General features: G+C 41.0%; 1 protein-coding gene across 1 annotated transcript in view; it reads left to right on the forward strand.

Moving 5' to 3' along the window:
- The window catches only part of CCDC102B (coiled-coil domain containing 102B), a 374548-nt gene that overhangs the window by 86118 nt on the left and 264714 nt on the right, over positions 1-23716 (forward strand). The window contains exon 5 of the mRNA XM_054017032.1: positions 20214-20330. Coding sequence (XP_053873007.1) covers positions 20214-20330 — 117 coding nt within the window. The remainder of the gene's footprint in view (positions 1-20213; positions 20331-23716) is intronic.

Here is a 23716-nt window from a genome sequence, read left to right on the forward strand (position 1 = left end):
CATCCACAACTTCAAGCTTCAAGTATCTAGTACTGTGAGGATTTGAAGGTAGTTTCTCTCTGCACCTGGTATCTAGAATATAGACCGAAACCACAGAATCCACAAGAATTTTCAGTGCTGGGTTTAGGAAAAAGTACATATAACTGCTGCATATGTAAGTTTACTACCACATTTGCTTGACTAAGAGTGTAGGATGAAGAAAAGTTGGTCAGATTTGTTGTTTCATTGTGGCTATTGAAATAGAAGGTGATTTTTCAATCAGCTATAATGTACAGAGAAGAGTTGTATTCCTTTTGGAGCAAAGAAAAAGCTTGGGATGTTAGAGAGGAAGAGAGCCAGCCAAGCATTATTCATGTTTAATTTGTAACATGAATTTGCCTTTTCAGCCTGCATGTTCTGACTGACAGTGAGATGAGGACCTTGGAGCTGTTGCATTACATCCTCTGTTGCCTTAGATTCTAATTAATCAGGGATTCAAATTTAGGTAAAATTAATTAATGGTCATTTGTTTAGATAGAGTCAAATTCTGCCCTCAGTTTCACCCATGGAACCTCGCTTATTTCTGTGAACAATGAGGAGAATGAAGTTAGGAAATGATCCAAAGCCCAATGAAATCAATGTGAGTCTTTTCTCTTGTTGTCAATAGATCAGTTGGATCAGTCCCTAAATGAGTCTGAATGGATGGTAAATTCTGCCTTCTTGTACGTTCTTCATGGGCAAGTATCACTTTGCGACATGGAAATAAATTTAACATTTATTCACATGATCTTACGTAGAACAAGAGGGAAGTGCTCAATAAACCACACAAGTGCAGTCTCTGCCACCTCTCCTGGTGGTTGGACCACTAAGGGATGGTGATCACCTGCTATTGCTACTCGCTTATCTAGTTACTCCTTTAAGTTAAGTGGTCCAAGGACTGTCAGAAGAACCTGCGTTCACACCCAGAAGATGACCCACATTGTATGCCCCAGCCATCCTCTCCCAGTCACCAATGGCTCACCATACCTTTTTTCTCTTAGAAGGCCAGATCCTGTATTTCTTGCCTGGTAAAACTAGGTAAAACTCCTATTGATTTCAGATAGAGGCTGAAGCAGAATATTGCTTAACTCTGGCTTTTTCGTAGCACAGTCTATCAATTAAAGAGAAGGGGATCATTACAGCAGTACTAGGGAACTGCACTGTGTTTTACAAGACATAGTTATACTCACCTCTGCTTCTCTTCAAGCAACCTCAGTGCAACACCTTTCACACTGAATTTGCAATAACCGCAAGTCAGACTGGCAGGTGATTAGATACAAGTCATTTGTTATGATCACAGATGACTTTTGTGCCTGTGAGGAGCCATGACTGCAAACTCTATTGTGGCTTTATAATATCTAATACTGAAAAGAATGAGTTCAGGCTGCTAAACTCTCTTCATTTTGAATTGCAAGAGAGATCAAAAGCATGTAATAGAGTGAAGAGCCAAGTTGTTAATTTGTGGAAGTGAAACAGCACATAAAAATAGCGCTACCAGTAAGGAATAGGGTTTGTTAGGCTATATTTGGAAAGTGATTTGCCCTTTAAACTAGTTCTGGATGGTTGGCTGACTGAAAGTGTGTGTGGGGGGAAATTAATGGGGATGCCTGGAAAATATCTTCACATATTTCAGTCTTTACACCTGCCTTGATAATTTATAATTAAAAAATTATGACATGTTTGGTACTTTCTGCTTGTGAATTGTCCATGAATAGATCATGACTTTTTCAACTCTATTTGTTCTGAATTATTGGCAGAATAATTTCTATAAATAATTTTTGATTATCAGCAAAACTTTTGTTGCAACAATTTGATATTCAGATTGTTTTGATTGGACCCACACAGCTCACATGGAATGTTTGTGTTCCCTCACTGGAGGAGTGTAACTCTAAGAATCACATATCTTATGATTACAAATTTGAAATTGTGTTTTTGATTATATTCTAAAATATTCAGTGAAGATTTTGCTGCTTCAGTGAATATGCCTGCCCATAAACTCATTTACTAGAATATTCATGTAAAGAAAACACAAAAGAGGAGCAAAAACAATTAAAGGAAGTTTCTTTCAAAATTAAAATTAATATTTTTAGAATTTTTCCCCCATATTTGCCCTGCTGTATGTAGTGCCATGTAAGGTCATGCAGACTGAAATATTCCCATTCATCAAATGAATTTTTTTATCATCCAGTGGTGATGAGTCTAATGCAAAATGAATGATCTGTTGTGTGACTCTATGAGAGTATCCATTACTAATTTTGGCAAGCTTGTGCCACAGTAACACCATACTCAACATATAGATTTATTGAAATAGATAGGACTGTGAAGTATGGGACTTCCCAATATGAGTAAGGATGCCATAAACTTTGCCTTTGTTTACAATTAGTTATACACCATAGCTGGAGAGAGAGACAGGATTCAGCTTTGCTTTTCCCCAAAGGCTATCACACTTTCCAGAACCCTCCATGGAACTGTTCTTAATTTAAATAGCTTTTGAGGTCTTCTGGTGCCAGGATGCCTTTTCCCTTCAGAGTTAAGTCCCTAGCTCTGGAAGAAGGGCAGGAGGAGAGCATTTTACAGAAGGTCTCTTGTGGCATGCCAGGGGAAGAGGGGCCCTGTTACAATTTATGATCTGTGATACTCTGACCTACCCAGGGTACAATCGAGACTGATGAGTAGCTGTGTCATCCCTCTAACTAGGGGGTCTTTCATAATACTTTGCTACTGTAGCCTCCAGCCTGGACTGCCCACAAAAAGCCTCCAGCATGCAACATGCAAGTCACTCCCAGCTATGTCTGTATGTGTGCTCCAGCCAGCCAGCCATATCTTAGCTTTCACCAGTCTTGGTTATTTTGCAGGCTGGCCCCAACAACACTCCCCTCCTCCCCCACCCCACATCTTATAATTTCCCCCGGAAATAAATTTCTTGTATTGTCTAGCCCTCTCTTGGACAATGCAAGTTTATATAAAGTCTATTATTTTTTTAATAGAAATTATAAGCATACAAGTTGCCACCCCAAATGGAGTTTCTCAAACACTTCAATTTAAACACACTGGATTAAACAATAAAACAAGTTTATTCATTATAAAGAGAGAGATTTTAACTGAGTACACATAATGAGGCATAAAGATCAGAAATGGTTACAAGAAAAATAAACATAAAACACAACTAGCGCCTAACTCAACAAACTGTGTTAAATTCAAAGCAAAGTTCTCACCACATGCTTTCAGCAGTCTTACTGACCAAACTTCTTAGTTCAGGACCCCTTCTCCCAGAATCCAACTAATGCTTCCTTTGTTGCTTCGGGTGCCATAAATGCAATGGTCTGTGAGGGGAGGGCCTTGTAGAGTTTTCCCCCTCCTTTTTATAGTTTGTTCCCCATTTGAAAAACATTTGCAGCTGGATACCAGGAGACAAAAAGTCTATGTGGAAGGATGTTCCCTGATACATTTTTTCTCACCTATTTGAGCTGTTTTTCTCTCCCCTGCCTGCTTGATGACTGTTTACTGCTTAAATGCAAATTAAGCAGAGCACAAGGTCCTTTGTTTAGGACAGACCTCTTTTCCAACTTCTACTTGGGTAGGGCTGTTGTTTGGAATATGTGCTAATAACACCAAACATGGAAATCTTATAACTTCACATACGGTGTTGCCACACGTGTATTTTATCAGGATGATACTGAACAACAAATTATGAGTTTTCAAATGATTCCTTACAAGGCATACTTTGTAAAAAGATTATTATGATAGTGTGTAAGGTGTGAATACAAGGGTACTGTCATAACTATAAAGGGAAGGGTAACAGCTCTCCTGTGTACAATACTATAAAATCCCTCCTGGCCAGAGACTCCAAAATCCTTTTACCTGTAAAGGGTTAAGAAGCTCAGGTAATCTGGCTGACACCTGACCCAAAGGACCAATAAGGGGACATGATACTTGCAAATCTTGTTGGGGGGAAGGTTTTTGTTTGTGCTCTTTGTTTTGGGGTTGTTCGCTCTTGGGACTAAGAGGGACCAGACATCAATCCAGGCTCTCCAAATCTTTCTGAACAAGTCTCTCATATTTCAAACTTGTAAGTAAACGGCCAGGCAAGGCATGTTAGTTTTTATCTTTGTTTTCTCAACTTGTAAATGTACCTTTTACTAGGGTGTTTACCTCTGTTTGCTGTAACTTTGAACCTAAGGCTAGAGGGGGGTCCTCTGGGCTCTTTAAGTTTGATTACCCTGTAAAGTTATTTCTCATCCTGATTTTACAGAGATGATTTTTACCTTTTTCTTTAATTAAAAGCCTTCTTTTTAAGAACCTGATTGATTTTTCCTTGTTTTAAGATCCAAGGGGTTTGGATCTGTATTCACCAGGGAATTGGTGAAGAGTCTCTCAAGGCTACCGAGGGAAGAGAATTAGCACTTTGGGAGTGGTGGCAGCAGACCAGATCTAAGCTGGTAGTTAAGCTTAGAAGTTTCATGCAGCCCCCATATTTGTACCCTAAAGTTCAGAGTGGGGAAGCAGCCTTGACAGGTACATTCTGTCACAGATACTTATTCAGGAGGATAGCTTGCCTGTCCCTATATGTGAATTTTATTGCAGTTGGCTGAGGTATAAGGATCACTTCATTGTTTGTGGTAGCTTAGATCTTTACAGTTAGCTCACACTGCTAGTGATTGTGAATAGTGAACATAAGCTATTTTACGGATCTGGCATCCCAATAGAAGTCTTTCAAATCTCCAAATCAGTGGGAGCCAGCATGTCAGCCACCCACTAGAAAGGGCTATGCAGGACCTCAGAACATGGATTTCAAGTCTCTGCTCAGTTCCATCCTGTTTATTGCTTAAAGTTCTTAAATCTGCTTTATCTACCCAGCCTCACACTTGGCCTTTGCAAAAGAAGCATTATATTTTTAATTTCCTGAAATGTAATAAATTGTTGAGTTTTCTTATATATGCCACCATAACTGCAATATTCTTTGACCTTTGCAGAGCTGGCCAAATAACAAACAGGCAGAGGAGTCCTTTAGAATGTTGTTTATGTGCACAAGAATCTCATCCGACTCCAATAAGAGAAATGTACTTCCCTTGTAGTCGGGGAATATTATATAGAGGTTTGAGCAGACGGAGATTCTATTCCCGACTGTCGCTGACTCATTGTGTGATCTTGGGGGAAGAGATGGATCCCCTCTGAGCTTAATTTAACTTGTGCATTAGGTATATAGTAAAATATTTAATGGGCACATAATTTGTAAAGCGTTTTGTGCCTGTTGTAGAAGGTGCTTTGTAAATGCAATGCATTATTTATTTATTTGCTGCTACTAACTGTTGATATAAGTTCAGTCGGATAGTTCTTCTGGCAATTCTATTCTAAATTACTAAAATAATTTTAGGTAGTGTCTTGTACTATGCTTGAGTAACATTTGTTACTTGTTTAATAATATAGGGCTGGATTATGCTCCCCCTTAGCTAAATTGAATAGTACTTTATTCCACAACTCATCCTGTTGAAATAAGAGGCAACTCTTGAAATTGCTTGTTTCCTTGTGCTCCTATGTCTGTCTATATCCATCAGTTGACTCTTGTCTTATACTTAGATTGTTATCACGCTGGGGCAGTGACCATCTTTTTCTTCAGTGTTCATATGACACCTTGCAGAATGGGATCCTAGTCCATGACTGGGTCTGTTCCACAATTCAAATAATTATTAATAAGTGAGGTGCTGTTCAGCATAAGTAAGGATATCACAATCTGGCCCATAGTGAAACGTATGGACTGAGAAACTGAAATTCAATAGGTAAATCAAGTATCCAAGGTTGCTTGTTGTTGGTTTGGAGAATTAAGGTTCTTTTAAGACTCATCCAATTACTGTAATGCTTCTTTGCTGAAAACGCTGTTTTGCTGTGTAGCACAGGTGGAGGGTTTTGCTAACTTCAAGATTCATGCTCCCTCACCCCAACACACACACATGAAGGCATATTGCCCAAAAAAGGGAAACTCATTTTGACAACTGTTCGATAGTAGGAAAGATTTGCGTAAGTTGGACTCAACTCCCTAAAAACTGTTAGAGTCCCGTATGTCAGGGAAAAAATTGTGGTAGAGTGTTTTTTTTTTTAAACAAACAAACAACCATAATACAAACCAAACCAGCCTCAGATCATGAAAACTCTCTATAAATACCACACTTCTCTGTCATTTCAACTTTACTTAAATGAAAGGGCAAAACCCACAATTTATAACTGTTTCAAGAGCCTTTTAAAAAAGTTGTTCTCAATGGAAACAAGTTACTCTTCTTTGAAATATAAACCAAATGTCTATTATTGAACCTCGAAACACATGTGGGAATTAATGAACAGGCATCTTAAATTCTTGTAAAGCTAGGATGTCACTGAGGCAAATTAAGGGATGAAAGCTCTTGCTTAGCTTCAGATCTTTTGGTTAAGAATGCTCCAAAGCAGCCGCCCTGTGAGATTTAAAATTAAATTAGAAGAAATAATTGCTATAATCCCTTTGCCTAAAACAATCTTTGCCATTTACATAGGTTTTTCAACGCAGTTTGTGTGACCTATTGCTGCTGCCACCCCTGCTGGGTTCGTCTGTCATAATCCAATCGACTACAAGAAAAGCATGCTAATGTTTGTAAAAATCCCACTTGGAATGAACATCAGTGGTTCCAATTTTCCTTTGCAAAGCTGAGGAACATAAAAATTCAGATGTGGGTCTGTTTCCCCCCGCACTCAGAGACTGTACAGATCAGGAAAAAACTAATACATGGATTTGTTTTTGTTCCATTGGATGAAAACCTCACTTGTCAGTGTACAGTAGCAAAGAGAAATATTCTATGGTTTCACACATACAGAAGTGCTGATTCTTCAAGTAAATGATAGCTTGTCAGATTATAAGGATTTTGTTTGAGTCCTTTATCATTTTTAAAGGTCCCCTCCAAGGATTAGTTCATTCTAATTCTTTTCTTGACTGGCGTTAGAGCACACTTTAAATTCTACTAAAACCATATAGAATGTTCATATAGATTATTCTTGGGTTTGGACTATAATAATTATGTGCAGCTCAAGGCAAAAAAGAAATGCAATTAGAAAATTAAATCATACTAATCCAATTTTAAATCTCATTTACACATAGAAATATGGCAAACTGAGCATATTGTACAAGACATTTTGTTGTAAGGTAATTTTAAACTGAGTGTACAGGATTTGGGAAAATGATGGGCCATAATAATAGGGTTTAACATGTTGGAGGTTTTTTGGTTGTTGAATAAATTAAAAGCGTTATCATCATTATTATTTGTTAATTGCCAATAATATTCTTAATTCAAGAAACATAATTAAGGACAATCCCTGCACTGAAGAGCATTCAGCTAAAAAAGACAGATACAAATAAGATAGGATGCACTAGTAGACCCAGGGAAAAAAGTTAACTTACATTTCCTCATTACATTTCCAATTCAGGAAAGTACTTGAGTATGTGTTTACATCCATCTCTATTCAGGACTTAGACCCTTTGTCAAGAAAGTACTTAAGCAGATATCTAACGTGGGTACGCCCATGACTTCAATGAGCACTAAACGTGTGATTAACTTTAAGCATGTGTGTAACTGTGGTCTTGAACATGGATGTAGTGTGAGAGTATAAACACGTAAAGAGGTATGTCTTAAGCAATAACTAAAGAACTCCCTGACTGTGAAGTTCCTTCCTTTATTAAACTCTCTGCAGCAACACATCCTGGCCTCTGATAAATGTGGAGGACCAAGAACTCTATAACCACACCATATCTTCCTTTCTTGATAATAAAGAGATTAAAACTTAAATTACAACCCAGTGTGTATGCACACAACAATTCAAAATAAACTTCAAATTCCTTAAAACTATTTACAGAATTATGTCCCCCTATCAATTCCTTTTAAATAGGAATGAACAGTATTCTAACGATCAAGTCTATAAGGGAGGTCTAATTAGTCCTCCACACCAAGTTCTCACTTCTGTTGTGTTTTGTGTGTGGAGTCCTTGTGGCAGGGACTCACTTCCTGACAGTGTACCACAGGTCTCAGATTCGCTTTGTGTTGGGGAAATACCAAAGATGAACCCAATTCCTCGGGAGAAGTCCTTTTGGAGTCTCCACTCAGCAGGGTATGGGAGTTTCTGTCAAATTCTGAACAGTTCCAGATGTCTGATTTCAGTTGAAGTAGCACTTTTGTTCTGTGACAAACACCGACGTTTTGTTGTTGCCGAAAGTTATTTCAGCATCCTGTTTTCGAAATTCGTTCAGGTCAGGCCACTTAGAGTCTTTAGTTATCTTCTGATCGGAAGTTATGCTGGAGATAATCCAGATGCAATCAGTGCTGATTGAAATGCCATGAGTGCCTTATACAGTTCCACTGATTTTTGTGGAAGACTTTCTCAAGTCTGCACTTTGCCCTCCACCTCACTGTTGCTTTGAGGATAATGTGGCTGCTAGTACAATATTCAAAATCAAAATCCTGTTCAAAGAATTAAAATTGAGGCACATAATCAGATATGAGAACTTCTGGAGCTCCATGTCTTGCAAATATTGACTTTGGTTTCTGATGACCTGTACTGATGAGGTCTGTGTAAATATAGCCAACTTAATATATGTGGAGAAGTAATTGGTGTCTACAATGTATGTATGTCCTTTCCAGGAAAACAAATCTACTGTTCCTCGCTGTCATGGTCTGGTGATTTTCTCCTTGTTATATACCTAGCAGCCCTCCTACTAAGGTCTAAATTTGCCAACTCAGACCAGGACACCATATTAATTGCATTTGAGCCCTGCACTTGTTCATACCTAAGTGTCCCTCACAAATTTTGGAGAGCATCTCTTTTTGAAGTACCATAGGGATAAAAATGCCCCATCCTTTCAGAAGCAGACCTCTGACCATATGAAGGGCAGTTTAGACTTGTCAATATGGTAAGAGACCAGTTGAAAGTTGACTCCTTCAGCCCACAACTCAACTCTGCCAAAGGAGAACATTTTTGGCAAGTCTCAGCCTTCCATTGTTGATGTCTAATTTGTTGAAGTCATCTGGCAGATTGTGGAATTGCCATCAGAACAAGTTCAATGTAGACTTTGACATCTTTCTCTAAAGCCTGTTCTTCTATTGGTGGTTGCTTAATTGGGACTTCAGATAGAGTGACTGCTGCTATGAGTGCTTTCTCTGATATGTGTTCAATGTTGAAAGAAAATTGCATCAGGCGTTGTCAAAATCTTTGACACTCAGAAGGTTGTCCAGTGCTTTTGAACCGAAAAATGTCAATAAAGGTTTATGGTCTGTCTCTATGTTAAAATCCAAGCCAGACAGATGTGCACTGATTCTTCAGTGGCTCAAGTGACTGCTAGATCTTCCTTTCTCACTTGAGCTTACTGCTTCTTGATTTCTGAGAGACTTCTTGATATTAATTCAATAGGTCTCTGGTCTGCTTCTTGTTGCTTTTTAGTGAGCGCTGCTCTTAACTAATATGAAGATGCAGCTGCTGCTACTGTTACTGGATAGTTTACAGAATATTGTGCCAAAACAGGTGGAGATGACAGTACTTTTTATTTTATTAAATGTGGGTTTGTTGTGTGCTCCCTCAGATCCATCTGTTGTGACCACTGAGATCTCTTAAAGGTTTTGTTAGATGAGGTAAATTTGATAAGAAATTCCCACAATGATTTGTCATGCCAAGGAATCTTCTTACAGCAGAGACATCTTTGAGTTCAGGCAAGACAAGTAAGGCCTTCAGTTTGTCTGAATGCAGCTGAATTCCCTGTATGTGAATTATGTGTCTTACCAATTTTATCTGCTGCTTTCCAAATTCACATTTCTAATTCAGAGTAAGGCCAGCTTGTTGGAAACATCTTAAAATTGCAAGTAGTTGCTCATCACATTTTTTATCTCTCTCATATTCCAATACATCATCTGTGTGGCAAAGGATGCTAGGCAAACTAGACACAATCTGAGAGATTCTTTTCTGGAAATGTTCTGGTGCTGCAAGATCTGCAAATGAAAGCTGACTGAAAGAGTACCTTCCAAACAAGCCGATGGATGTAGTTAATGTTGTAGATTCTTTATCAAGGGATATTTTCCAGAAGTCTGCTATAGCATCTAATTTTGAGAATGTTTTGGTATCAGGAGTAAGGTCCTCAGCTGTGCTTGCTCAGTACTTTTGATGCCCTAATTTGCCAGCTAGGCTCCCCTGCCTGATTGGCTGAGGAAGCCAACAGGCCAGTTAGTAAACCTAGCAGCAGCAGTAGCTTACTGACTGCTTAACACACACACACATGGGATCTCTGCCTTCCTGTGCTCATCTCTCCAAGCCCTGCTCCTGTTTTGCTCTTCCACAGCTCCAGCCCAGATCCTACCCTGCATCCAACCTTCATCCTGCCCTTCATCCAGCTTTGTTCCTATTCTGTTCAAGCCTTGCTCCTGCCTCAGAACAAATCCTGCTCCTGCCTTCCCTGACTCCTGGTGATCTGGTTCCAATTCCTGACTATGACTCAACCCTTGGCTCTGATATTCGGACTCTGACCACTAGGCCTGACCATCTATGAACCCAATCCACTGACATTTGGTGTCTGGTAACAGAACTCATGTCTGATCAACTGTGGAAAGTATATCACTTTCTCTACACATGCTTTTATTAAGTTGTATAAGGCCCACAAAAATGCAGATTTCCATATTGGGCTTCAGTACTATAACAACCCCCACACACCAGTCAATGTGCTCTTCTCTGTGGAAAATAACCCCCTTAGCTTCCTTTCTCTTCAATTCATCTTTAACTTACTCTAGCAAGGGTACACATATGCAGTGTGGGGCTATGAGAGCAAAGGAAGTTGCTGATGGCATCAATTTTAATTTATTCTTCCTGAAAGCTTTCCTAGCTTTGTGAAGACATTGATACATCTCCCTGATGAGTTTTGGTTTTACAATTAATGCTTAATATTTCTACTAGGTGTAGTCTTGCATTGAGGGCAGCCCTTCTAGGGGAGTTTAGTCCTTGTATTACATATATTAGTTCTTGAAGATCTTTCTGTCTTTTCTCCAGTTTCCCAAGGAACTGGCCACAAACATCTAGTGTGGTGTTACTAGCTCCATGTAGAACAGGGGTCGGCAACCTTTGGCACGCAGCCCATCAGAGTAATCTGCTGGTGGGCCATGAGACATTTTGTTTATGTTGACTATCCACAGGCACGAGCCCCCTGCCAATGGGAGCTGCGGAAAGCGATGTAGGCCTCCGGGACATGCTGGCTGCCGTTTCCTGCAGATCCCAATGGCCGGGAATGGCAAACCGCGGCCACTGGGAGCTGCAGACAACCGTGCCTGCAGATGGTCAATGTAAACAAAATGTTTTGCGGCCTGCCAGTGGATTACTCTGATGGACGGGCTGCTGACCCCTGATGTAAAATCTTATTTGGTCTTTGTGGATCTGCGTTCTGAGAGCAATTATAATCTTTTGTTGTTGTTGCTGTTGTTGACTGCTGCCTCAGTATCAACTTTAAATGTAAGGTTTTCCTATTTTAGATTCTTTCATGTTTAGGTTTTGTCTGTTCTATTGAGGATATAGTCCCTACAAGTATGGACTCAGTCATTTTATGATAACACTACCTCTTGGATTGTTTCCATACTTTTGGTCACCTCATAGACTCAGACTTTAAGGCCAGAAGGGGACAATCATGATCATCTAATCTTACCTCCCGCACATTGCAGGACACAGAATCACACCCAAAACCTGTAGCTGAGTTACTGAAGTCCTCAAATCATGATTTAAACATGTCAAGTTACAGAGAATCTCCCATTTACCATAGTTCAAACCAGCAAGTGACCCTTCAGGGTCTTTATCATCCTCCTCTACATTCAGATCCTTGAGTTCTTCAGTCCAGTTCACTTCCCTGACTAATTCCCTTAATTTTTTAATGTTTTCCCTTTTGAAATCAATTTCCTTAGTTCCAGACCTATTTCTGATGGTCTTTCCATTTAGTGTAACTTGATTAACTCATGACCACTCAAACCAAGGTTTTCCCCTACAATCAGTTCTGCTAAGAGGTCCTCAGTACTTTCTAATACTAAAGCTAAAATGGCATCACCTTTTGTTGGTTCATTGACTACTTGAAGAAGAAATCTGTTGGCTATCACATCCAGGAATATTTGGCCCCTACTATTATTAGTAGCACTTGTCCTCCAATCTATATATGGGAAATTAGTCTCCCATAATCTCATAATTCCCTGTAGTATTTATTTAATTGACAATATTAAAGATGTCTCTATCTATATCCAAATCAGGTCCTGGGAATCTGTAGCAGACCCCAATCGCTATCCCAGTGGAGCCTCAGGGCTATCCCAGTGGAGCCTTTCTTTCCCAAAGTCATTTTGACCCAAACAGAATGTTTTAGCTATTCCATCACTTCTTGTTTCTTTACAGTTTACCTTGTCACTAATATGCAATGCTACTCCACCATCTTTACCTTTTATTTCTGTCTTTCCTGAACAGCACATAACCTTAATACCTGTGTTCCAATATCTGCAAACAATTGTAAAAGTTCCATTTTTGTGGCATCTCTTACATTCTGCCTCTTTAGCTGGACATTGTGGTCATCTGTGTTTTCGAGTCTCCCTATACTTAAGTGAAGAATCTGACTGAAACCAGTAATATATGCATTGAAGGTGATCACTGTATCCACCCTGTGTTTTATAATGGAAACATAAGATAGATTGTGGCACACAAATGAAGGGCGATGTATAGGGTCCAATCTAAGGAAGGAATTTGATCAGAGAAATGATCACGCCACAGGCCAGTGTTTTTAACAATCAGGAAAAAAAGAAGGGTTGGGTATTCAATATATCGTGGTGGAGGAAAATATACAATTTGATTATAATGTGTTGAGAAAGAGGGATTAAGTCTAAAATGACACTAAAATTGCAAGCTTGAGACACAGGTTATGAAAACACTTAAAAACAATCAAAGAGGTTATTTGAGTACAAACTTGATCTTTTAAAAAGGTGTTCAACTGTTGACATAATATCCCTGTGTGTAAGCAGCCAACTCAGGACAATGTAAACTAAACTGTACCAAATCTGCTGTTCCCAAAATATTTCTTGTTGAAGAGGATAAAATTCATCAGTCATGAAGTCAAATCCCATGATGGGTGCCTGAGGGTTCTTTTACCAACATTCCTTTTGAGAAATAATTCTGAGAACTTTTCCCCATGGCTTCAGCACTGTGAAGTTTGTAACACAAAGCCAGGAATGTTGCTACATCAGTTTGAAAAGTAAAATTGGAACTTGGAGGCAAGTTAGTCAAAACTGATAAGTAATAGTATTGAGCAATCCTGTAGGGAATATTTTTTGTGTTTCCCATTTAGGATTCTATAATATTACTTGCTACAGAAACTGAAAAATGTAAAGAAAAACATAGTCATTAAATTACTGCTCAACACTGAATACTCTTCTGGATGGTAGAAGAGATAAAATAAAACATGTCTACTCTGGAACTTCAAAGCAATACAATCCAAAAGTCAGGCCAGAGAAGGTTTCATTTTGGACGTATTTTCTCTGCTAAATCTGGGGTCCAAGTGTTGGATACAAACCTTTGTATCTGCCATGTCCCAGATGAAATCATCAGAGAAATAATGGTGTACTGAGGTGACTGTGTGTCAGGATGGCCAGTGTTAGCTCACCGTTTCCTTGTGCTCCCCTATCTGTCTTGTCCACCAGTTGTCTTGTCTTATGCTCGGACTTTAATGTCTATGGAGCAAGGGCTATCTTCTTGTTGTTCTGTGTTTGTTCAGCACCTAGCAAAATTAGTTCCTGGTCCCTGAGTAGAATCCCTAGGTGCTACTGCAATACAAATAATAAATAAAATATATAAATGACACCAATAACCTCATGTGTTATATAATGGGTATCAGGCTCCAACACTAGATCAGGCAATTTTCTTACGAACAACCATAACTTTATGAAGTTTTCTATTAAAAAATTGGTTATACCCTGTTTCCCCGAAAATAAGACATCCTCCAAAAATAAGGCCTACTTACAGTTTTGCCTCTCGTTGTAATATAAGGCATCCCCCCGATAATAAGACCTCCCCGATAATAAGGCATCCACCGATAATAAGGCATTTTTCATTTCTGAAAAATAAGACATCCCCTGAAAATAAGACCTAGCGCATCTTTGGGAGCAAAAATTAATATAAGACACTGTCTTATTTTCGGGGAAACAGGGTAGGTGACTGGTTAGATGTATTCAGACTAATTACAGTGAGCTTGCAGGTTGGCAAAGGGGCTGTCATTCTCTGTGACCATGTAGTATGCCATTCTAATAAGAGTGCACTCTTTGTTTTGGACTTCATCCAACTGAGTATGTATCAACACAGACCGATTTCATCAGTGATAATATTAGAGTGATTCAAAGAAAGTGGTTTTGAAATACTCTGATGTTATAATTGGTTACAATTCTTCCATGGATAGATTAGAAACACAAATGACAGATGATACGATATCCTGATGGATATCATAGAGTATTCTGACTTGAGTAATAGCCATTGATCCGGCCAGTGCCCTCAAGTAGATAGCTTCTTTTTTTAGAGGAAGAAATGGTTCACTTTGAGATTTAAAATATTTTCTCTTCCTTACCCCACTTTGCTCTCATTGCAATAGAGACATAGCTGTGTATAAAGTTTTGTAGGCAAAATTTGGGAATGACTGCATTACTCATGAGTAGCAAAACCATAAGGAAGTTGTTCAGGTCATCCAAAACCCCTTCACTCAAAAGCACACCAGACCACCCTGCATTTTTGTTTTGCCTTACATTTAACAAAAACTATTTTAGAAGTGGTTTGCAGCATTCTTTAAATGTTACAATTTGCCTAATAGACCTATATCCTGTAGAACGATTATTAATCCACCTGTATGTGTGCTTTGAGGGAAGGAAAATATATGTATGCAGAGAAGGAAGTTAAACTCCTTATCTATCAGAGATGCCCAGCCCCTATATGAAATGAGCAGTTTCAATGCCTTCATAAAAAGCAACAGAGGGTCCTGTGACACCTTTGAGACTAACAGAAGTATTGGAGCATAAGCTTTTGTGGGTGAATGCCCACTTCATCAGACGCAAGACGTCTTGCATCTGATGAAGTGGGCATTCACCCACGATAGCTTATGCTCCAATACTTCTGTTAGTCTTAAAGGTGCCACAGGACCCTCTGTTGCTTTTTAGAGATTCAGACTAACACAGCTACCCCTCTGATACTTAATGCCTTCATAATATGTAGTAACATAGATCATCTAAATTCAAATGGAAATAAGCAGCAAGACATATTTTATAGGAAGCTATGGATTGTCCGGCATTGTTAGGTCACTGGGTAAAAATTTGGATGCACACCTATGTATTTGATTATTAATAACATTAATTGTTACTTGTCTTACTGTGGCATCTCCGAGCCCCAGTCATGGACCAATACCCTATTGTGGTAGGCACTATACAAATACAGAAAAAAAAAAAAAAAAAAAAAAAAAGATACAGAAGCATTCAGTGCCACTCCATGTGCCGTTACAGTATCTATTTTGATGTAGTGCATATTGCTTCCCCTAACGGCACGCTGCACGTTTAATTTAGCAAATCCATTTGATAGATATTAAAAAACTGTCATTGTTATGTGTCGAGGGAATAGGCTCTCTTTCCTCTCTGAACTTTCCCTCCTCTTGTCACAGTTCAGGGCAACTTATTCTTCCTCTGAAGCCCGCAAGAGTACTCAGGCTTCTAGTTCCCAGTCTGTGCGCTTTGCAGGAAGTTTTTGGGGTTTTGGTCTGTTTTCAAGTCTGTAGCTTATTGATTCCATATATTTATATATTTGGTGTTCTTTAAAGTTCATTCTCGTCAGAAAAAATATTTTTCCACTATAATGCCTCTGACCTATTATTTTTCCCTCTTATTTTAAAGTGATGTGTTGTTCTGATATGACAAATATTACTGTCCCACAAACAGCTATAAATGTTAGTGTCACTAGTCAAGGATCAAACAGCAAAAGTCATCATTTGTAGTGTGGCACAGCCAAAGTGTGCCCTGGGAATTCTCCCCACAAGCATGCTGTGCCTTTGTCACAAGGAAAACAAAATTTCTCTGAAAATAGGTTACATATTGAAGACCCAACCCTTCAAACCCTTTTGTAAGTAAGGCATTTATGGGATTAGATTTTTCTGCTTACATGATAGCAGACCCATGAATTACTCTAATCACTGTCAACTTTTGAAGGTTGAGAAAACAATTAATTAAAAAAAAACATACATAGACAATTATTTGGCTTCAGGATAAAGCAGGTGCAAAGAGTCCTCTCTATGGTTTACAACCATTTCTCAAGGAGTTTTTATCTTTCCCTCCCTGAGAGAGAATCAAATATTTCTTTTTTTAAAAAAATTAGTTAAATTTTGCCTGCTATGATTTAGATTTAGCAATGAGAATAACTGCTTTTCCCTCACGTCCATGGAGCTGAAGGGGAAGTCAGGCCCTTTCACATTTCAGGAGTTCCAATCCATTTCTGATTATGATCAGGCACTAGGCAATATAATTCTTAACAGCAGTGGCTCCAGGCACAAGCACTCCAAGTGCGTGCCTGGGGCGGCAAGCCATTGGGGAGCGGCCTGCCGGTCGCTGCGAGGGCGGCAGTCAGGGAGCCTTCGGCGGCATGCCTGTGGGAGGTCTGCCGGTCCCATGATTTCGGCGGCAGGTACGCTGAAGCCGTGGGACCGGCAGACCTCCCGCAGGCATTCCGCCGAATCCGCGGGACCGGGGACCTCCCGCAGGCGCGCCACCAAGGTCAGCCTGCCTGCCGTGCTTGGGGCAGCAAAAAAGCTAGAGCCACCCCAGATTCTTAATGCCATAATTTCCCAAAGGGCTTGTATTCGTGATGCATTAGTCCACACTGGAGTAAATTCTAGTGCACACTAGTGTGTTTATGCACTAACTGGCACATGTGGATCCTACTGGCATGCACTAAAAGTTCCCTAGGGCATGTTAACATAGTAGTGTTTGAAACAGAACTTTGTTAATGGCCATTATAGAACTTACAGTGTGTACCAGCTGGGTGTATATGGACCAGTCATTTTGCTAACGTGCTAGTGTGCACTGGAGGATTGAAAATCCTAGTGCGGACTAATGCACCCTGTAGACAAGCCCTAATACCAAATGTAATTATGTGCTCCTCAGTCCACTGCTTTTTAGCCCAAACTTGTCTCTTGGTCTTCTCTCAGGTATACGAGGCACTGGATGTCATGGGTATAAAGATGGCCCCTTACTGTCCCAAAGGAACTGTATGCCTCATCATATAAATAAGAAATTATAAATTCCAGCTGTCCAGAGCAGGAGGTTAGGTTTAAATGTGTCTAAGCCACACTCCAATCAGAGTGATAACATTTTGCCTAACTAATATTCACACTGTGATTCCATGAGCCAATGTACTTCTGCCTCCTGTACTAACATACTCTGTGGTGCTGCTGTGTTACATTAGAGCTACTATGGTTCACCCTAGAAGTAGCAACTGTTCAGTCATGTAAGAAGCAATTCCATTATATGCAGAAATGGGTCCAAGCCAAAATCCCATATCCAAACACTCCCAAATTCAAGAAAAGTGCAGATCCAAACTTCATTGCGCAGTCCTAATTTTAGATGTAAGAGTATAAATCATTTGGAAAAATGTGCATGTTGGGATTCTTTCTGGATAAAAGTATCAGAGGGGTAGCCGTGTTAGTCTGGATCTGTAAAAAGCGACAAAGAGTCCTGTGGCACCTTATAGACTAACAAACGTATGGGAGCATAAGCTTTCGTGGGTGAATACATCTGATGAAGTGGGTATTCACCCACGAAAGCTCATGCTCCAATATGTCTGTTAGTCTATAAGGTGCCACAGGACTCTTTGTCGCCTTTTTCTGGATAAAAGAAGCTATAAAGATTAGAATAGTGTTATTAGATCTACAGTTTGAGAGACACTGTGTTAGGGAGCCAGTATGTTCTGACCTGCCACCCAATGACCTGGTAACAGTTGCTAGAACTTGAAGTTCTACTTTGGCAGAGGACTCCAATCCTGGGATTTGGTTGGACAGAGTCTGAGGTACTGATTGGTTCCCTGCCTCTATTTAAACCAAGCAGGAAGAGGAAGTCATCTGTGGCATTTTCCCTGCTCTGGACTGCTTCCCCTGCAATACCTGTTTCTGCTGCCTGACCCTGACTTCCTAGAACCCTGACCCAGACCACTTCTTGGGCTTGACTCCCAGGGTGCCCCTCTGATCTCCTGGAAACCTGACCCAGCCTGCCTCCTGGCTCTCAATTTCTGCTCAGATCACCCACATCACAGTTGTGATACACTGTCAATCTGAAAATCATATTTGTCTCTATATTTTCCCCCTAGTCTAGTTACAAGTAACATGGAAGATAACCGTAACTGAAATAAGTTCACCAAAACCACTGATTTTTCCCCTCCAGTTTATTTCACTATTTTGTCAAGTCATTTCCATTGTTCTTCTGAGTGTTCAGTTTTTTCCTTCTGAAAAAGATGTCGTGGGGAGAGATCACTTTTTTCCTTTCCTTTCCTTTCCTTTCCTTTATTTTATTTTATTTTATTTTATTAGAAACAGGGAGCAGAAAAAAACTTTTCAAAATAAATAAAATCATACAACTTAAAGGGTACTCTACCAGAAACCATGGTTTTATAAATCAGTTAAAAAAATCAAGTTAATATTGATCCTTTAATTTTTGTTCATATAATAGGCATGAGTAGGAATCTGTGAATATGGACAGGTATTTGAAGGAGATCCTCATCTGAATTGATTTACAAAAGGATTGTCCACTGAATGTACACTTGTGTTCTGATCATGCAATGTGTAGTAGGTGAACTACTGCCTTTTCCTGGCACCTGATTGACTTCAGTGGGAATTCATACACTTGCAGCATCTGTAGAACCAGAGCTATAAATATGTGAACTATCATTGGTACCATGAAAGCATTTCATATTTGTTTGTACAGTAACTCGTCACTTTAAGTCCTCCTGGTTAACATTGTTTCCTTGTTACGCTGCTGATCAATTAGAGAACATGCTCATTTAAAGTTCTGCAATGCTCTACTCTTATGTTGTTTTTGGCTGCCTGCTTTCTCCACAGCTGGCAGCCTCCCTACAACCCCCGCCCCAGCGCCTCCCACCCACCAGCAGACCCCGCAGATCAGTGCCCTCCCCCTCCTTCCCCCCCCACCTCTGGCAATCAGCTGACTTGCAGCGTTTCAGGGGCAGGAGGGAGGCGGGAGGAGCAAGGACTCGGTACGCAGGCTCCCCCTCCCTCCCCTGCCTCCCCAACGCTGCAAGCCAGCTGATTGTCCTGGGCAGGAGGCGGGGGGAGGGAGGGGAGCCTGCATGCCGAGTCCTCGCTCCTCCCCCCTCCCTCCTGCCCCCTAAACACCATAAGCCAGCTGATTGCCCCAGGGAGGAGGGAGGAGCAAGGACTCGGTGTGCAGGCTCCCCCTCCCTCCCCTGCCTCCTGCCAGTGGCAATCAGCTGGCTTGTGGCGTTTAGAAGGGAGAGAAGGGAAGGGAAGGAGCGAGGATGCAGCATGGGAAGTAAAGGGGGAGGAGGTGGGGGGGAGAAGAGGCAGGTCAAGGATGGGGGCTTGGGGTAAGGGGGGGAGTGGGCGGGCTGAGGGTTGACCCCCCCCCGACCCTGGTGCTTGCAAAGTAGGGGAAGCTGCCGCTGCTGTGCAACGTGTTTCTCCTAGCCTACAGCACCGTCAGCCTCCTTGCCTGCCTCATCTCCAGTGCCAGTGGGCTGTGCCTGTGTGGGGTAAGGCCGGGGCACCTCCTAACTATAGTACTGTACTGTATGTATAGTATGTTTGTAAACATACAGCACATGCACACTACTCCCCTCCCACAGCGTAGTATTAAATTCCTTGTTTAAAATGGTTTAAAATGTAGATAATGCCTTTTGTCTAGCAAAAAAAAAAATTTCCCTGGAACCTAACCCCCCCTATTTACATTAATTCTTATGGGGAAATTGGATTTGCTTAACATCGTTTCACTTAAAGTCGCATTTTTCAGGAACATAACTACAACATTAAGTGAGGAGTTACGGTATTTAATTTTGGCTGTTGAGATTTTGTTCAGGATTGTTTAATGGGAGCACATTTCCTAGTTCTTTATTGATGCTAAATAACTTCTGTCTTTTAGCTGAACATACTACCTGACCTACACCAAAATGAAGTGGAAAGGAATTTTGAAAATATAGAGGATGAAACTGGTGCCCGAACCAATATGGACAGAAAGATGTGTGAATTAAGAGCAGAGGTAATGTTTTTCCAAGGTATCTCTAACTTCTTGTAAAGATACATAACTCTGCATATATATTAAATAATAGTTTCTATGAAGTTTCAGTTTTGTAACTTTATGTATCTTTGGAAAATTTAATGACTAGTGCACAAATCAGGGCCGGCTCCAGGTACCAGCCCACCAAGCATGTGGTTGGGGCGGCGCCTGGAGGGGGGGCGGCGCGGCGGGGCGCTCCGGCCCGAGAATGGGGCCGCGACTGGGCTCGCTGCCCTCCCCGCGGTGCTCCGGCCGGCCGGGGAGAGCGGGGCCCCGGCCGGGGAGAGCGGGGCCCTGGCCGGGGTCGCTGCCCTCCCCCCGGCTCTCCGGCCGGTTGGGGAGAGCGGAGAGCCGCAGCGGGCTCGCCGCCCTCCCCCCAGTGCTCTGGCTGCCGGGGGCTCTCCACCCTCCCCCCAGCACTCTGGTTGCCAGGGAGAGTGGAGAGCCCCGGCCGGGATCTCCGCCCTCCTCCCGGCACTCTAGCCGCCGGGGAGAGCGGAGAGCCCCAGCCGGTCGGGGATTGTGGCCTGCAGCCGGGCTCAGCGCCCTCTCCTGCCGCGCTGGGTGAGGGTGGTGGGTGGCTTTTTTGCCTAGGGCGGTAAAAAAGCCAGAGCCGGCCCTGGTACAAATCATTGTAATGCCCAATGTCTCCTGTACACACAAAAAGTTCTCTAATAGCAGATAGGCAAGGAAAAAATAGGAAGAGAAAAATTACTGATTTGTTGGCATTTAACAATAACATTGTGCAATGATATCAGCTTGCAGCAGACTAAGATACATTTGAATGGTGCAGAAAGGAAGAAATATTTCATTTTCAAAGATGCCTGAGCTCAAATGCATGTCTCATTGTGAGTAAAAACTCATTAATAAGTTCAATCTGTTGCCAGGTTTGGTGTCTCAAGATATTGTCAGATCCAGTGACATATATCATACATTTGGTATAGGTTTTGGTCGACTTAATGGTGTTCTTGGAAGACATTCTCACAGTAAGAAACAAACAGTGTAATTTTATTTTTGTCTTGTATTGAACAGATGTTTGAGATACTTGTCAAATAAAATTGTGGCAAGAATATGTCTCCTCCTGCATGGAGAGCGCATCATGGATACTGGAACTCTTTGTTCACATTTTTTAGATGAGAAAAAAGTAATCCAGAGATGGTCATCTGTACAGTATTAATCATTGCACAGAACTGCCAAAGATCACCCCCACTGAGTGACATTTATGCTTGTAGACCACCACCCTGCCTGATGGGACAGCAGCACTGTTAGAATTTCACAGAGGCAGGAAGCAGGGATTGCCCTGCCATTGATCCTTTCAGACTCTGAGGTCTTCTGCAATGCTCACTCAGCTCTCATAGCCGCTGCAGAATAACAACCAGGGAGAACAGGTGGCAGCAGAACACTAGGTGAGATGAACGATGTAAACCCAAACAACACAGGTAGCCAAGCCCACTTGCTCCTGAATCCCCTCTCCAGCTGCTTCCTCTACCTGGCAATAGAGCTCTTGTATGAAGGGAGCTTCCTATCACATGTTTATAGGGAGCATGGTGGATTGGTTACTGCCTCCCATTCCTATTTGCTCCCTGTCAGTGGCTGGGAGAAGGGATTTGTATCACCCTGAATCCATGCCTGGCACTGCTTTTTGTAGGGTGGTGATGGGATGGTAATGCGAGTTTCTGTGAGAAACATCACAGATGGAACAGCTGTGCACAACTTAGCTATGATTAGCTGAATTTTAAGACTGGCTCCTGACAATCAGAATAGAACTGTGAGTAATCTTTGACATAAGTTCATGTTATGTGTCCATATTGTTCAGAGTAACTAAACATCCTGATACAAAAAGAAGTTTGGAGAGAGCATATCAATAATGCAGAGGTGAACAATGATCTATTAGTTAATGCAAAGGACTGGGACTTGAGTCTGCCTTCAGTTCTTAGATCTGACACAGTCTTCATGTGTAATGGGGGCAAGTCACTTACTCTTTGGGCCTTAGGTTCCTATTCATAAAATGCAGATAATAAAACTACATCACTAGACTTAAATCAATAAATACTTGGGATTCTCAGATACACTGATGATGGGCCATGAGATAGTTCTTTCATTTCATTGTGCTCCTTGGGTTTTTGTGGCCTTTCTTTATATACAAAAGTCTTAATTTATACTTCATATGTGCTTTAATTCCAAGATCACAAAGCATTTGCTGGTAGGGAATTGCCATTTATGCTATCTCTTCAGGACAAAGATGGCTCAGATATGTTCTTAGAGGAGCAATGCCTCTAGCTCCACTTTTCATGTTGCCTGTATGAATGGGAAGTAAAAGAGTATGCAAAATTCCCAGGCAGACTGCATGCTAAAACCAGCTTCCCATAGGCCCCATTAGAGCAAGAGAACTGAGACAAGAGGTCTTCGTGTTCTACTTTGTCATTATTTTCAACATATAAAGCACAGTTACCAAACAGGGCTCTTCCCTATCACAGACATGAGTTGAGTCAAAAAAAAAAAAAAAAAAAAAAAGGAATTAAAGGGACACTCTAATTTATTTATTTTTTAATTGACTAATTGTAAAACATTTCAATATGATAGAGCACCATTTAAAAAGTGTGTCCTGACTTTGGGGGAATGAAAGAAAATCCTGTACCAACTGCCACATTCTGGGATACAATCCAGACCAGTGAGGGGTTGTGTCACTGCCTGGACTGCAATCAGGGCAGAGGGGCTAGGCACAGGAGCATCGCCAGCTTTTCTGCCGCTTTGTTTTCTTCTGTCCATTCTCCTTCTACTTCATCTTTGCCAGCATCATCACAAAGCATGGACTCTTTTGTTGAAAATAGTGATATGAGTAACAACAAAAGTGAAGCGAATTCCATTCCTTCATCTTCTAATAAGAATTTTGCTATTCTAACACCTATGCCTGGAAGATCTTCAGATGATCGTCAAATTGGTATTGAGAGGTTTTTGGATAGAATATCCCATGACCAGAAAAACAAACTTGACTGTAGGTTTGCTAGAAGTATTTATGCCAGCAATACTCCATTTCATATACAGAAGCTCCCCGGGTTATGCAAGACCTGACTTACGCAAATTCGACCTTACGCAAAAAGTTCCATAAGTCATAAATACAATTTTTGAGTTGCGGAAAATATTGCGTAGCATATGGAAACGCAAAGTACTGTACTGTAGTGCGGTGTGTGGAGGAATACAGCAGTAGCATCTCCTACAAGGGAAGGCTTTGCACTCTCACAGCCTCTCAGTCTCGTGTTATTTCAGTGATACTGCAATAATAATATTTCTGTTATTTCACCCTATTATTTCATTCAACTCACACCTGGAAAGCGACCAAGTGATAGCAAGATTGCAGGACCAGTTCG

Source organism: Malaclemys terrapin, chromosome 2 (genome assembly GCF_027887155.1).
Source record: "Malaclemys terrapin pileata isolate rMalTer1 chromosome 2, rMalTer1.hap1, whole genome shotgun sequence".
NCBI lineage: Eukaryota > Metazoa > Chordata > Testudines > Emydidae > Malaclemys > Malaclemys terrapin.